The sequence below is a fragment of the Podarcis raffonei genome, chromosome 6, assembly GCF_027172205.1.
Source record: "Podarcis raffonei isolate rPodRaf1 chromosome 6, rPodRaf1.pri, whole genome shotgun sequence".
Lineage (NCBI taxonomy): Eukaryota > Metazoa > Chordata > Lepidosauria > Squamata > Lacertidae > Podarcis > Podarcis raffonei.
The window spans coordinates 73,685,752-73,701,629 of NC_070607.1; the positions used below are offsets into that span (position 1 = coordinate 73,685,752).

General features: G+C 41.7%; 1 protein-coding gene across 11 annotated transcripts in view; it reads right to left on the minus strand.

Annotated features, from left to right (window-relative positions):
- PTPRT (protein tyrosine phosphatase receptor type T) overlaps nt 1–15,878 on the minus strand; it is a 603,119-nt gene that overhangs the window by 114,655 nt on the left and 472,586 nt on the right. For all 11 annotated transcript variants that reach the window (XM_053394030.1, XM_053394036.1, XM_053394029.1 and 8 more), the window contains exon 12: nt 4,615–4,888. In XM_053394030.1, coding sequence (XP_053250005.1) covers nt 4,615–4,888 — 274 coding nt within the window. The remainder of the gene's footprint in view (nt 1–4,614; nt 4,889–15,878) is intronic.

The window sequence follows — 15,878 nt, forward strand, 5'->3', positions numbered from 1 at the left end:
CAAAACACTCTATTAAAACTTTCACTACCAGACACTTGAAAGCAATAATATCTTATAAGCCTAGAAGATGTCTACCAGATACTAGAAAAAAATATGTCTCCCCTTAGGTACCTATTTTCTTAAATGATTTATATATCAGCATGAGCTGCTTTTCAACCATTCCTTTTCTGCACTAATCCAAAAGACTCTATGTATTAATGTACTACAGAAATATCTGCTGGTTATGTTTTATTGTACCATTTACAAAAGTAGTAAAGCAAGTGCCCTCTTTTAAAAATAATGAGTTGTATCCGTTGCTGTCATTCCATTGTACAATGGACTTCCTCTTGCACAATGGAACTTATCCTTGTAGCCGCCACCCTCAAAATCTCCTTCAATGGGTTGGTAGGCTCTGCAAAGCAGATTTGGGGGGCACTGAAGGAGAGTAGGGGAAGGGGAAGTCCCACTGCATGAGTGGACCTCCACATGTGCAGCACTGGATGCAAGCCATTGATAATGTATTGTTAAAGGTAGCCATGTCCCCTGCAAACACACACAAACATACAATCAGTAATATTTTACACGATGGTATGTTGCAATACATTGTATCAGCCCCCATATTTGCATGCCAGATATGAAAGCTGGACTTCTTTGCAGCCATCCCCATCATTTGTAGACTATCTCTAGGGCTTGTTTGGGGGCTTCTGGTCTGTGGGGTCCTGAAGTTCAGGCCTAAAGACACCACCAAATGGGAGAAGATCAGAAGGTCCTGAAGAAGCACATCCAATGAGTGTGAGTGGTTGTTCAGACAAGGAGCCCAGTTTAACTGACAGCAGGCTCTGATTCCTCTTAAGAACGTTAGAACAGCCCTTCCGGATGAATCCAATGACCTATCTAGTCCTGCATCCTGTCCTCACAGGCGGCCAACCAGATGCCTGTGAGAAACCTGGAATCGGGACCTGAACACAAGTCCACTCTTGTCTCTTGTGGCTTTCAGCAATTGCTATTCAGAAGCATTACTACTTACAACTATGGAGGCAGAGCATAGTCATCACGGCTAGTAGACATATGTATTTTTAGATTATGGTTACTCCCTTCCTTGTTCCCGGAACTGCAGAAAACTCCACAAGAGGCCTGGAGGATGGAAACATGAGAATGGGCCTTTTCTGCAGTGGCTCCCCATTTGTGGAATGCTCTCCCCAGGGAGGTTTGGCTGGCGTCTTCATTGTACACCTTTAGATGCCAGGCAAAAACTGCTCTCTTTAACCAGGCCTTTGGCTGATTGACATCCAATGTCCTTTTAAACTGTGGGGGGGCACGTCCACCCCCATCGTTCAGCCCAGACACTGAGATCCAGCGCCGAGGGCCTTCTGGTGGATCCCTCATTGTGAGAAGTGAGGTTACAGGGAACCAGACAGAGGGCCTTCTCAGTAGTGGCACCCGCCCTGTGGAACACCCTCCCATCAGATGTGAAGGATATAAGCAGCTATCTTATCTTTAAAAGACATCTGAAGGCAGCCCTGTTTAGAATTTTTTTGAATATTTAATGCTGCATTGTTTTTAACACTCAATTGGGAGTCTCCCAGAGTGGCTGGGGAAACTCAGCCAGATGGGCGGGGTATAAATAATAAATTATTATTATTAATATTATTATTGGGTTGTCTTTGTTTTTTGTTTTCATTATGTATTTTGTGCTTTATATATTGTGATTTTATGTTGTGGACCACCCTTTCTAATAATAGTAATACCTAATTCACTGTAAATATGTGCTACTGCCAGTCTTCAGAATCTCTCCCCCCCCCCTTCACTACATTATTTATTGACACAGATCACACCCATATGGCCCATGAACACGTGTGCAACATAGCAAGCCTTTGTGGTTCTGAAAAGTTACTTTGTCAGGCAGTAATAGGCTGCAGGCTTTCCTTTCCACTTATGTTTTTACACTGTCATGTACAAGTCTCTGGTGTAATGAATACTGCATAAATTACTGTAGGAAACAGGGCCCCATTAATATGGATACGTTTTGTGCACATTTTGCAAGCATCAGCATGGCACTGCAGTATGAAATTTCTACATCACCATATCTGAACAGTAATTTCAAAAGACGAAAATATTGTTCAGTTTCAATAACACCCTCTTATGGCAAATATGTTCTCCATGGGCTGGATTAGATAAAAAGATGCCTCTATATCTCATGGCATGGATGTTGATGATTTCTTCCCCCTAAAGCACTACTTGTGCAAGCTTTAGGAATATTTTAGACCTCCACGTCAGCAAGTGAAAATCTTCCCACTAATTTATCAGTCTCAGAACTGGGGAACAATGACTAGCCCTCCAACAGAAAAGCCCTCGAGAAAGGTCTGTTCTGGCCAAAACCACACTGGGCATTAAGAAAAAGTGCAATACTGTTTAACATCTGGAGATAGGTTTTCTGTTTTTTGTCTTTTTTGTTGGAGTGTGTGTGTGTGTGTGTGTGTGTGTGTGTGAGAGAGAGAGAGAGAGAGAGAGAGAGAGAGCGCTTCCAACAGGCAACTAAGAATCAGCAAAAGATGGCTGTTGAGTAGTGGAATATTTGAGAAAACATCCTGGAAGAACACTTTTGGTGCTCAGAGCTCTGGACCCTTTTTTCTATTATCATAAGCCCTCGCAAACTTAGGCCGTGTTCAGAGAAGATGAGAATTGTTGTCTATCACTGCATTGGTTATATTGCCTACTCTTGCCCCACACTATCTCTACTCATCACAGGTACTAACTACAGGTGTGGTGAACCTTTTTGACCAGGCTTTCAAAAGCATGAAACAATACATACATAAATAAATAAATAAGAAGAATCCACCAATTCCAAATCTGGCAACTCCACAAACTATAATTTAGTCATGTGTTATTCTACAGGTGTCCAATGGGAAATGAAAAAGGTGTACAAATATGGGGGGGGTAAATTTTTGTTTTATTCTAAACCTTTGCTAAAATTTTATTTGAAATAAATTAATTGAACACTTTAAAAGCTACTGGATTAAACAGCAATAACAGTAGTGTAAGATTTTTTTCACTGTTACACTTTGTAGCAAAGGGAGCTCAGTTCCAAGTTCTCATTATCTCTGTTACCATTAGCTGTGAGGGCTGCACTGAAAAACAGCACAATTAATAGCCAGTTATATAACAAATGTGGTAAACTGCAGCTGATTTAGATCACAAGTTCTCTCGCCTTTTGTTATGCAACACTATATTTGTGTGTATGCGCATATATTTGGGTGTAGGATAAGACAGACGCTCATTTGAGTTCTTCTTGCGGGCTGTTATGAGGGAGCTGGGCTATCTGGTGTTTCTCCCAGAAGGTAATCTAAATAGAACATGTGTGAAACAGAATATTCTTTGGCTTTGTTATACAAAGCACCTGTTTTCTGAATGGTGTGAATTTTGCTCCTTGGGCTTGCCAAAAGCCAGATGCTTAACTGAAATGAGTCAGAGTTTGATAAAAAGGAAAACAACAAAACAAAATTCTAAGCCAAGTTTCTTACTTGTCAGAGAGGGAGAAATACAATCAGCTTCTTTTACCAAAACAAGTCAATTGTCCCAAATTAATTTCCCACACAGATCCAACCCACCCTCACAAATATACCGAACGCAAACAATGCTGCTTGACGAAACCATGGTAACTTTCTACATTCGTTGCTCCACTAATTCTTGTTTGAAGCTGAACTGCATATTACATAATTGCTCTAAACAAATCCAAAAGGCTGGGGTACACACTGGCAAATAGACTATCCTGGCAGACATAGATGCAAAAGATTACATCATATTAAAAGTGTAGGCATTCATTATTTTCAAACAGTATTCCTTGAAGCAGGAGGTTTGAACTGCAGCCTTGCAATTATGATTCAGTAGTGTGGGGTGCCAAACTGTGTAAGTCGCCACTCCTCCTCTCTTGTTGCATGGCCTAAATTAGTTGTCATCAGATATTTTAGGCTTATTCAAGCTTTTCTTAACTTCGTAGAAGAACCAATGACAATTGGAATATATGGCAATGGGGAATAGGAGCCAGGAAAGGGTCAGAGGATAAACACAAGGAGATCATATCCACATCATACATCTAAAGCACACTGAAATCACATGGCTTCCCACAAAGGATCCTGGGAACTGTAGTTTATTAAGGTATAGTGGTACTTAGGGTTACATACGCTTCAGGTTACAGACTCCGCTAACCCAGAAATAGTACCTCAGGTTAAGAACTTTGCTTCAGGATGAGAACAGAAATCATGCTCCAGCGGCCCCATTAGCTAAAGTGGTGCTTCAGGTTAAGAACAGTTTCAGGTTAAGAACGGACCTCCGGAACGAATTAAGTACTTAACTTGAGGTACCACTGTACTTGGAATTACAGCTCTGTCGGGGATAAACTACAGTTCCCAGGATACTTTGAGGGAAGCCATGCACTTCCTATGTATGGTGCAAATATGACTGCAGCCTTGCAGCACCTTAAAGACTAATAGTGTTATAAGGTTTTCATCCGATATGTTATTTTAGAAATCCAGAGGGTTTATTCTTAAGAAAATGTTGGATGGAACTGAGTTCATCCCAGCCAGGCCAGAGATGACAATTACGAGGCTGGCTGAAGCCAGAAAGTTAAACACTTACCCCATTTGCTTTACTGAGTGCCTGGAAATAAATACTGTAGCTTTTCAGTGGCGAAAGCGGAGCATTCCAGTAGCCGTTATAAGTTTTGTTGTCTCCCACCGTGAAGGGCTGTGTGACAGGAAGGTTGACTGGTTTCAACTCGGCTGCAAAGTAATGCGGAGAGTCGAGATTTGAAGCATTTTTGTAGCTCACTGGAACAGAGAAACACTCAATGATGTCAGCAGCTCTTCGTGACTTCTGTGGCCTCTCTTCTTTCACAACAAGCTGATAAACACTGAAAGAGAGAGAAAGAACAGCTCCATTCAACAAGTTGAGGATGAACGGGCCATGTGAGTAATCAAAGCAAAATGCTTTACAAAAAAAGACTCTGTTCGAGTACACCAAGAATTCCCAATCCAGTAAATAATTTTTTTAAGTACATGAAATTAAAATGTTAATCTAAATAATAATCAAATATCTGCATATAGAAAAATCTCAAATCAGATGGAAGTCCACGCCCCCATACTTGTGTAAGTCTAACAGGGTGGAGGCAACAGCACATTCCTAGTTTTCCTAAAGCACCAGAAGCATGGCTGGAGTTATAGGGATGAAACATGTCAAAGTAAAAGGCAAAGGAGCAAAATAAATAAAAATAAAAATGTTTAAACCAGCTTCCATACCCCAGGTCCAAGGGGGTGAATCACAACAGAAGTGTGGCTTGTCGGGTTTGATGTGCTAAGATGTCACAGCCAGGATGTGATGTGATGCGATGTGATGTCATAGTCTAGAAACATGGTGCACTCACCTGAAAGCCTAGGACATGTTCTGCCAAGGCACAGCCCAATAATGAATGCTGAATGTAATTGGACAGTATTTCTAATCTCAAAAGAAGCACTAGTAAACTGATCAAATTACGACCAAACTACTGCTCATGAAGTGCAAACCCCACAGTGGTAATCATTTATTTATGTGAAGGATTTCTACCCTGCTCTGTAACCAAAAATGCTCACAGAATGGCTTACAAAAGATCAGTAGTAAAACATGATATGAGCGATAGCTCCAGCAGTAAGCCAGAGGCAAGTTGCCAGTGCAGACAAGCCAGTAGCTATAAAAAAAACCCTCAAATTAACTTTTATTAACTATAGCATGTTGCCAGCAAATAGCGTAATTATTCAATAACACAACTATAAAAAGGTAAGCAGTCATGTCAAGTTTCAAAAGACCACCCATTAGCTTTAGAGCAATTTCACATCAAAGCACATACAGTATCCGTGTCTGTTACAGTACTTTGCTTCGTCAGATGTGAGTGTTATTAATACATCAGAGAATGCAAAAAGATAATGCGATTGTACATTTGGGCCAATACATATTTTACAGCAGAAAGACACAGCACACACCACAACAACAGCAACAACAACTTGCACAATATTCTGTTATATTTCTGGAAGCAGCTTTTACACTGTGTAAAAGTTCAACTGTACTGTGGAAATTAAGTTAGAGAAACGACAGGAAATCAGAATAAACTGCCATGTGAATGTAGCCACAGAGCGTCTTGTTCCCTCTGTCATTCCTACAGCTCTCAGACTTGGCAGCGGAGGCAGACATACTTGAGTCTTAACACTAGTCGCCCATTTGACAAAGAGAAAGGTATCACTGCAAGTCGCTTCTCTTCTCATCAGAGTATTCATATATGCTGCCCTCAGCTGTCTATATGAGGCTGGCTCTTTGTCTCATTAGACAGGAAAGATCGATGGAAGGCCTGGGAACAGCCAGTAGCCCATCATTCTAGCTGCTTTCAGAAGCTTGTTGTGGCAGGAAGACGGGCCCAAAACATTTCGAGTAATGTCTCGCCAGTGTTATTATTGTAGGAAAAAATGGATGGCAGCTAAAGCAAGAAAAAGAATCCGAACATTTAGCTCACTTGTTGGAACAATCATTGTCTCCTTTTTATGATTCTGTGACATACTCTTCTAAAAAAAATATGTTTTTTTTAAAGGCAAGCTAAAATAATAATAAAATCAGTGATGAGAAAATGCAAGAAACCTTCTGAATAGCCCATTCTGTTCTTACAGTGGCTAGCTAAATGCCTTTTGGAAGCCCATCAACAAAGTAATGAGCAAGATCATTCTCTCCTACTTGTGATTCCCAGCAACTCAAAGGCATGCTGACTCTGTTAATGGCGATAACAGGGCTATCATAACTAGTAACCATGATAGCTGAATCCTCCACAAGAGCCCATTGCCTCCCTAGGCTTCTTTATGTCATTCTATACTCTGGTTTAATGTGTTGCTCAGACACAACCTGTTTTTAACAGGTCCTAATTATCAAGGGGTGCGGGTGGTGCTGTGGTCTAAACCACTGAGCCTAGGGCTTTCCAATCGGAAGGTTGGCGGTTCGAATCCCCACAATGGGGTGAGCTCCCATTGCTCAGTCCCAGCTCCTGCCCCCCTAGCAGTTCGAAAGCAAGTGCAAGCAGATAAATAAGTACCGCTCCGGCAGGAAGGTAAACGGCCTTTCCGTGCGCTGCTCCGGTTCGGACAAAGACCCGCTCCCTTGGCCAGGAAAGCGAGATGAGTGCCGCAACCCCAGAGTCGTCCGCAACTGGACTTAATGGTCAGGGGTCCCTTTACCTTTAATTACCAAGGAGTCAAGTACAATTACTCCAAAAACATTCCCTGCTAATGTGCATATCCTTGCCACTCTGAAACAGGCCAATGCATGCAGTACAAACAAGAATTCCAATTAAATAATGTTTTACAAAATGAGTCTTGGCTTCCCACTTGTAAGGAATACTCCAAAATTATAATCCTTCAAACTGGACAAATTACTTTGGCTCTGAAAGTTAAGCAGCCTGCAGGGCAAACTTATGAAACTGAAGTCCCTTTCAAAGAAACCTCGACAGAGTTTACAAACTCTTAGTCTTCAGAGGGTGGCTTAGACTTTTAAGATATAACTGTTCAATTAGTCATGTAGCATTCTTAAAAATGATGAAATAAATTGCATAATGGAGCCACTGAGAACACATTAAAAACTAAAAGAGCCCAATTTGGAGTTAAAACAGAAGTGTCTGGGAGAAAAAGTGCTCAAAATTTGTTTTTAAAGTGTATATTCCTCAGGGGAGGAGGGGACAGAGATCTACAACTCCCTCCTTTATACAAACACTCTTCTAATCCCAACAACCTTGATTCCTCTCAAGAATAAAATTAATCCATAAAGAATCAGACAAAAAGCTTTCAAACTAAAGGAGATTTTTATACAGGTAATCATAAAGAACTTCCTGGTTTTCAAAACCTGGATTATGTCAGAAATCTAGTTATAAATGCAACAACCATTTTGCTGAGATGCTCAGAAATGCTATTCAAATGCCTATTTCTAAAATTGTGGCAAAGTATTCAGAGTAATTTGCATTCATGCAATTTTCTAATTCTTTTGCTATCTTTGATCAATCTACTCAAGGATTTCAAGCAGACAAAGTGGGATGTGTAATCCGTTTTGGAGAAATGTGTACAGTCAAGTCAACCCCAAGTAAATTTATCATAATAAATTAATAGTGCAGCTCAACGGGGCAATGAAAATTAGGCTCAGGTAAGATTAGGAAATAAAAACTGAAAACAAAATAAAGTGTAGTTGGTGTTGTGCAAGCAGAAGGCAACTCAGAGAGCAGACATTTCCCTTCTCTTCCCACAACCCCCTGAAAGCTTTTGCACAATGTTGGGGTGACCTGGGGAACATTGTAGGTTGTGTCATACAGGGCTGAAGCAGAAGGGGGAAATCACCTGAAATCAATTGAAGCAGGGGCGGTGAATTTAATACTCACCTTTCTCTCTACACATTCATTTTACCTGAACCTGTGTACGGCACACACGAGGTGAGCGAAATTATATAGCTTTTCATAAAATACATGTTTATAGTGTAGCATAAAATTCCCTGCTCCACTTTTCTACATCAAAATCACCTGGAGAGAACTGAGAAGCAGCAGCGGACATCTCAAGTTTGCATGTTCTAACATCACAGTCTTCTCCATAAACCTGACCTGCCTTGTAACACAGATTAGGCATAATAGCTGCTGCCTCCATGGCCCCTATCATTCCAGTTCGATGTTACTCCTTGCTGGCAGATTAAAGATAATGACTGTCTACAGCTACGACCTGCTGTGAGAGGAGCTATGCTAGTGGATTTAGAGGTGCCTTTCCCCTTGTGAACCACCTGTTATTCATTTGATTTGCAAAATAGAGCAACCAAAAGGTGCTCATGTCATTGAGCATTAAGCAGATTTTTGTTGGCTGCGATCTTCTAGTCGGTTTTTTTTTGGTACCCAATGCTTTATTTCAGAGTGACAAGGAAAGATCCAAGGACAAGAGCTGATATGTATGCAACACACTAAAACCCCTGAGGCTGCTTTATGTTATGATTCATATGGATCAATATGCATGAAAATGTTACACTGGAGTTTATCATCCATACAGCATGTTAAATTGTGTTCACATAGCCTGCATTACCAGGAATGTGGGACAAAGCTCACATTATCTCCCAAAACATTTTGTAGATGACATATTTTGACAAAACACTGGCCACGTCCAGATTGTCAGTATTTTGCAGGACCAGAAATTGAGGTTTGCACCATTAAAATGCTGTATTGCCTGGGTGTGACCAATCCACTTAAACATACATACACATACATAGACATTTGCAGTTAGGAAAGTGACAGGGAAATGCGCAAAAAAGTTTGGAATGAAAGAATAATTAATGGGAAGGTGCACAACTATTACCTAAGCAAATCAGGATGAATTGTAATTGTCGAGTGCATATTGTTGTGTAACCTCCCCACAAACAAATCAGAACAAATACTCAGCAGAGACTGGAGATGCTCTAGCCAAGTTGTCTGAAAGAAACCACTGTGGCTTATAGCAACTGCGGAAATTCCAGAACTTATGCTGCATGTGCAAAGCTCATAGGTAGAGGTGTCAAATATATGGCATTTTGAAGAAAAAGCAAACACCATATCAGCCTAAACAACCTGATTTCAATGAATGTTATTCTGTCACAATAGTAACAGTAATATTGCTGCCCTGGACTTCTTTGGATGAGGGTGAGGGATATAAATTAACAACAGCAGCAACAACAACAACAGTAGCAGCAACAGCAACAACAGCTATATTATTAGAAATAAAGAGGAGAATAACACAATCATGAACAGCCTTGGGGAAACTCAAGCTTTATAATGAAAAAGATTTTCTTAGATTTGAAAGCTAAGGTGTCCAATATGTGCATATTACCTGTGGTATGTTACAAAGTGGATATGTAGTTACAGATGTAGTGGAAAAAGCTGCAAAGCTAAAATAGATATATGCAGGGCATGTGGCAAAAGGTAATTCATGCCAATGGAATAAAGCATTGTTAGTATGGAGACTCTACAATTTCAAACGACCAAGGGGATGACCACCTATACAATGGGCATAGGATCAACATTAAGAGCTGTAAGGAAGATCAGAAGATTTAGAGTGGAGCATATGACCCTACTAAATTTCTGCCCCTCCCATTTGTATAGCATATGTATTTTGTATAAGACACCACCCCCCAACTGATTGCACATTAGTACAGGCCAGCTCCCAATACTGGAGCAAGGGCCCTGCTTACAAATGAAATTGGAATGATCTTCAGAGGGGTAGCCAACTTAGTCTGTTGCAACAAAACCAAGAGAGCCTTTTATGAAACAAAGACTAACTGAAACTCCCCCCCAATATATTTTTAATTTGCCTACCTAAATCATGCGCTTCCAAAAGTAGAAAGACAAATATAAAAACTCTGACATTTATATATGTGAATACATTCTTAACCTCTCCTATAAACATTCACTGATTTTTCTGAAATATTTTATCTTCAATTTTTCTACCAAAGGGACCACATGGTTTGGGGTGCAGAATAGACTGGCAAATATAAAAATCCTCAAATTTAGATTTGGTATTGTATATGTGGAGCCCATCCCATGCTTTCTTGGAAGTCTTGCTTTTGCTTTTAGGGGAACTATTGAAGAATTCTTGGTTGAAATGCCATAATTGCCGCTGTGGTTTCCTTTGTATCTTTGCTGTGCATTTATGATAATCCCCTCATTCCATCTGCAGCCCACGCATTAATGCAGCAGCCCCCTTTTCTAGTTCCAAGAAATTATGCATTCATTATGGTGGAAAATTAACACTGCAAAGCAAACTATAATTAGGAATTCTTCAATTCAGTTTATGCTTTTTCAATTAGGCCCTCTATAATTTTAATCATGGGAACATTAACATGTTTCCGTAATTTATATACCTGTGGTATAATTAAGTCCTGAAATGCCTCAGTCTACAGCAGCAGAAGTGGAGCTGAGTCATCTCCCCTTTCTTTGTATTGAGGTGCAAATGTATCTAGGTACACTGTGAACCAGGTGGCTTGGATATAAGCATTGAAAAGATGCACAGAGTTAACTCTCTGTCTAATCAGAGACTTGGCTCTCAACCTGATCTAAAGAATCTGCTGTGGGATCCCACAGCAATTTTTTTCATAAATGATCAGGAGTCAGGGGTGAGCAGAGCAGAAGACAAATTTACAGATGGGACCACACTTTTCAGGATGGTGAAAATCCAAGCAGATAGTGAAAACCTCGAAAGCAATTTCTTCAGATTCAGTAAACAGGCTACAAAATAGCCAATGGCCCAGTTGCACATAACAAAAAAATCATAGCTCATAAGCAAACTATGGTTTAATTCACACAAGCATTTTGCTTCTCTCGTGCTGCTGAATGTGCTAGATGGGAGACGAAACAAGTCAGAGTCATAGCTGTGTTCCTGGTTTGTTTCTCTCCAAACCATGAGTAGAATCCAAGGCTTAGAGGAAACAAACCATATGCCTACATGACACAATTAGGAGTGGGTGAGAATCAAAGTGCTTGTACACAGCAAATCACTGCTGCATGGCCCAATGACACAGCAGCTCTGAATCATGGAATCCACCCCCTCCCCCTGGATCAACCCCCTGCCCCTAGACCAGGCACCCCCAAACTTGGCCCTCCAAATATTTTGGGACTACAACTCCCATCATCCCTAGCTAACAGGACCCGTGGTCAGGGATGACGGGAATTGTAGTCCCAAAACATCTGGAGGGCCGAGTTTGGGAATGCCTGTCCTAAACAAACTCTTATAAGATACTGTGGGAAGATGTGAGATCTGACAAGAACTCCAGGCCAGGTGTGGCACAGCACATATTTTTTTTTTTTTAAATAATATTTATTAGCATTTTCAAAAAACAAACAAGAACAAAAAATAAACAGAACAAAAGAAAAATACAAAAATACATAACCAAATTAAACAACAAAAGAAAAATAGAAAAAACACATAGAGTTATCGTTCTTAACCTTATTTCTCAGACTTCCTCACACCTCCCCTTCTTGTATTCCAATTTAAGTTGTCAGTTCAGCAAGTCCTTAACTCATTTCTTTACCTTAACTTATACATTTATTCTAACATACCATTTTTTACTTTACTTCCTTTTTTCCATTTCCTCCATTTATTTTTAACAATCTTATTTTCAATTAATTTAAAAAAGAAGAAACCAATTTTACCTTATTTAAAACACACATCAATACTTATGCCTCATTAACTATTCTTAAACCTTTTTCCTAAAGTCGACCAAAATTTCCCTTCCACGATTTACCCAATTTCCTTACCACTAGTTAAAAGTAAAAAAAAGAAAGCAAATTATCCTTATGTGCCCTTTGGATTCCCAACCTCTACCCACCCTTTTCCCGGTTCCAATCCCCGACCAATGTCCATCAGTCTTTGTGTTATTTATTTAACCTGGAGACCTCACATCTGAGGCCCTTTTATCTCTCTCAGTTCCTTTCTGCCGGTCTCTTTGATGGTCCTTAATATTAAACCCCAAGTCTCGAAGGGGCTCCGGACCAGCAGAGTCCTTGTTGCTTCCAGCCAGTCTTCCATACTTAAAGGCAAAGCCTATGGGGGGCTCCAACTTTTGTTTCAAATTTCTTACAGATCCAGATGTCCCCAAGGCTCCAGCTTTCACCTTCCGCAGATTTATAATCCTCAGGTCTTCAGATCTCCTCCAAGGGAGATCTCTCCATTTTCCAGGCTCCCATTCAGACCAGGCTTTCCACATCCAATTTTTATTATCCTTTTTTGTCATCATGTCAGGCCTCATATTGTAACTCTCCTTTAGCTCCTGCACGTCTCCTGCTTCTCCTTCATTTTCTTCAAAAACAGCACCTTGCTCCATCATTTCTGCACTTTCAGTTTCATTTATTTGTTCAGTTGAGTAGGCTTCCTGTTTCAAATCTTTATCCAGCTCAAAACTGTTGTTTACTGACCGGTGTAGTAATGATATCTTTGTAGACATAACATTGTATTCATCTTTCAAATTTCCCAAGAGAACGAGCGCTCTGTCCAGTTCTGCTTGGAATTTACATACTCCAGTCATTTTTGTAGTGTAGTATCCCTATTACCCCTCTAGGGGGATTTTAGTTCCTTAATGTTCCTTTCAGCTCGAAACCAAAAGTCCAGTTATTTTGTATCAGCCCTTGTTGTTTTCAACAAAGTTATACCAGATGAACCCACAAAAACAGCAGAAACAATGTTCTCTTTTTCCAGCTGGCAACTAGCTGACTAGCAGCTCTCTTGACAGCTGTCAAAATCTTCCCTGCAACAGACTTTCTCTTGGGGCGTTCCCGGGTCTCGGGGGGGGGGGGTGAAATTCCAGTCCCCAAATTCCTTTTTATCCTCCAGTAAATCCTTATAGTGTCAAAACCGTGAAATCAAGATCTTTTCACTAGAAAACAGGTTCTCTCGACCTTAGTTGCCCAGTCCTTTGCTTTAACTTGTTTACAAAGGGGGGGGGTGACTTCCTTTTTAGCCCCTTCCCGCTCGTTCCAAATTCAAAATTAATTTTTTTTTAAAGTCCCAATCTCCGTATTACTCACGGGTTAGTATTTTAGAGTCCAGTCGATCTTGGAAGAAGTTGGCGCTCTCTGTCAATGGCTTGCGGCTTCACTCCGTAGGCGAGGGAGTACTCTCAGCACCACGCCTCACCCTGCCTCCGTTCCGGAGCCTTTAAAAAGGCTCCGTCGCGGATTGGGGGGGCGCAAATGGTGCCCGCCGAGTCTCTGTGTTCACAGGCATCCGCGCCTGTGATTTTAAGGGTCCCCGCTTCGCCGCAGCGGCCAGACCCAGACGCTACGGAGCCGATTCCCTCCGGAGCTCGGAGGGAATCCGCCATTAAACAATGGCGCCAACCCGGAAGTGATCAGGTGTGGCACAGCACATAAAGGCTGCAGCCATCCTGCAGTGGCGGCAGCTGGCAATGGGGTCCAGTTGTGACCAACTCTGGGATTGCGGCGCTCATCTCGCTTTATTGGCCGAGGGAGCCGGCGTACAGCTTCCGGGTCATGTGGCTAGCATGACTAAGCCGCTTCTGGCGAACCAGAGCAGCGCACGGAAATGACGTTTACCTTCCTGCTGGAAAGGTACCTATTTATCTACTTGCACTTTGACATGGTATCGAACTGCTAGGTTGGCAGGAGCTGGGACCGAGCAATGGGTGCTCACCCCGTCACGGGGATTCAAACCACCGACCTTCTGATCAGCAAGTCCTAGGCTCTGTGGTTTAACCCACAGCGCCACCTGTGTCCTGCAGGTCATCCTAGGGCACCTTAATTTTGCCCGGAGGGTCATCTGGTCAGGCCAGGCCTTCTGTGTCCAGCTGCCCCTTGCCACTATGGGAGTTCAATCTCAGTATAACCACATAGCTGTGCTCTGGATTCTACTTTTGAGTGATATCAGTATGCGACAAATCGGCGGCAACAGATGTATGCAGAACAAGAGAAAATTCACGTCCTTTTCCACCTGCACCTTTACGTTGCCTATTCTCTACCTGTTCTCTGTAAACATATTTCCCCTGTATTTGTTTAATGGTTGTATAGAGCAAATGTACCCCCCCCCCCAGAGAAGACAAACAGAGAATGAAGAAGCCATTCAAAATTAATGGAGAGCTGTATGATAAACCTGCTCTGGCACTAAGCTCTTCCTTGCATGCCTCATCAGTGGTGAATATCAATTTCATTTTGCATAGAAATCTCAACAATGCAATGATTCTTAGCTTACTTCTTGAGCTGATCTACAGCAGCAGCTAGAAGATCAACATCTGACACTAACATTACCTTGGAGATAATGAACTTGCCTCCAAAATATTACTTAACAGGACTTTCACACTCCTTGGATCGTTCATTACGCATTCAGAACATTTAGGCACAAGATACTTGATGCTTTTACCATATATAATAGATAGTGGCACGGTGGAATGGGAGTTTGTGAGCCGGGTTTATATGGCAATTATAAGCTAGAGTTTTCTGCCAGTGAAATTCTTGTTAAAGTGCATTTGCGTCCAAACCAGGGAAGGCATCAAATACCACCAAGTCAGTTTTCAAAAATGTACCTGGTGTTCTGAAGCAAATGGATATGTTTTTCATTGGAAGTCAGGCTGTTGAAAATCTAGGTCTGATACAAAAATGACTTTTTATTGTGCTATTCGCCCCTGTCATAGACTTTCAAGTAGGGGCTCTCTGTAAGTCGGCCTGACACTTGCCTACTAGAGCAGGTACAGGCAAACTCTGGCCCTCCAGATGTTTGGGACTACAGTTCCCATCATCCCTGACCACTGGCCCTGTTAGCTAGAGATGATGGGAATTGTAGTCCCAAACTTCTGGAGGGCCAGAGTTTGCCTATGCCTGTACTAGAGGGACTGTGGTGGCAAGGAGGGCTCACTTCTCATGGAACATAAGCAGAGATTACTGCAGCACATTATATGTGGGGCTGCCACTGAAGACAGTTTGGAAACCGTCTGTAAAATTTAGCAGTCAGGTTGCTCAGTGGAGCAGGACAGTTTGAGCATATTACACCAAACCTGGCCTGACTGCACTGGCTGCCAATTAGTTTTGAACCCAATTCAGAAGTGCTGGTTTTGACCTATAAAGCCTTAAATGCCTCAAATCCTCAAGAACTGCTTCTCCGTCTCTCTCTCTCTACCTGAACCATGCAATCATAATCTAAAATCCTTCTTCAGGTTCCCTCTCTGCAAGAGGCCTGGAGGGATGCAGCAGGAGAATGGGCCTTTTCTGTGGTGACTTCCCTGAGTGCTCACTGGAAGGACAGATCCTGAAGCTGAGGCTCCAATACTATCCATTGGCTGCTGCAGGAGCAGCTGACCCAATGCTTGCCTTCCTCTTCCCTCCTCATTTATTTCCC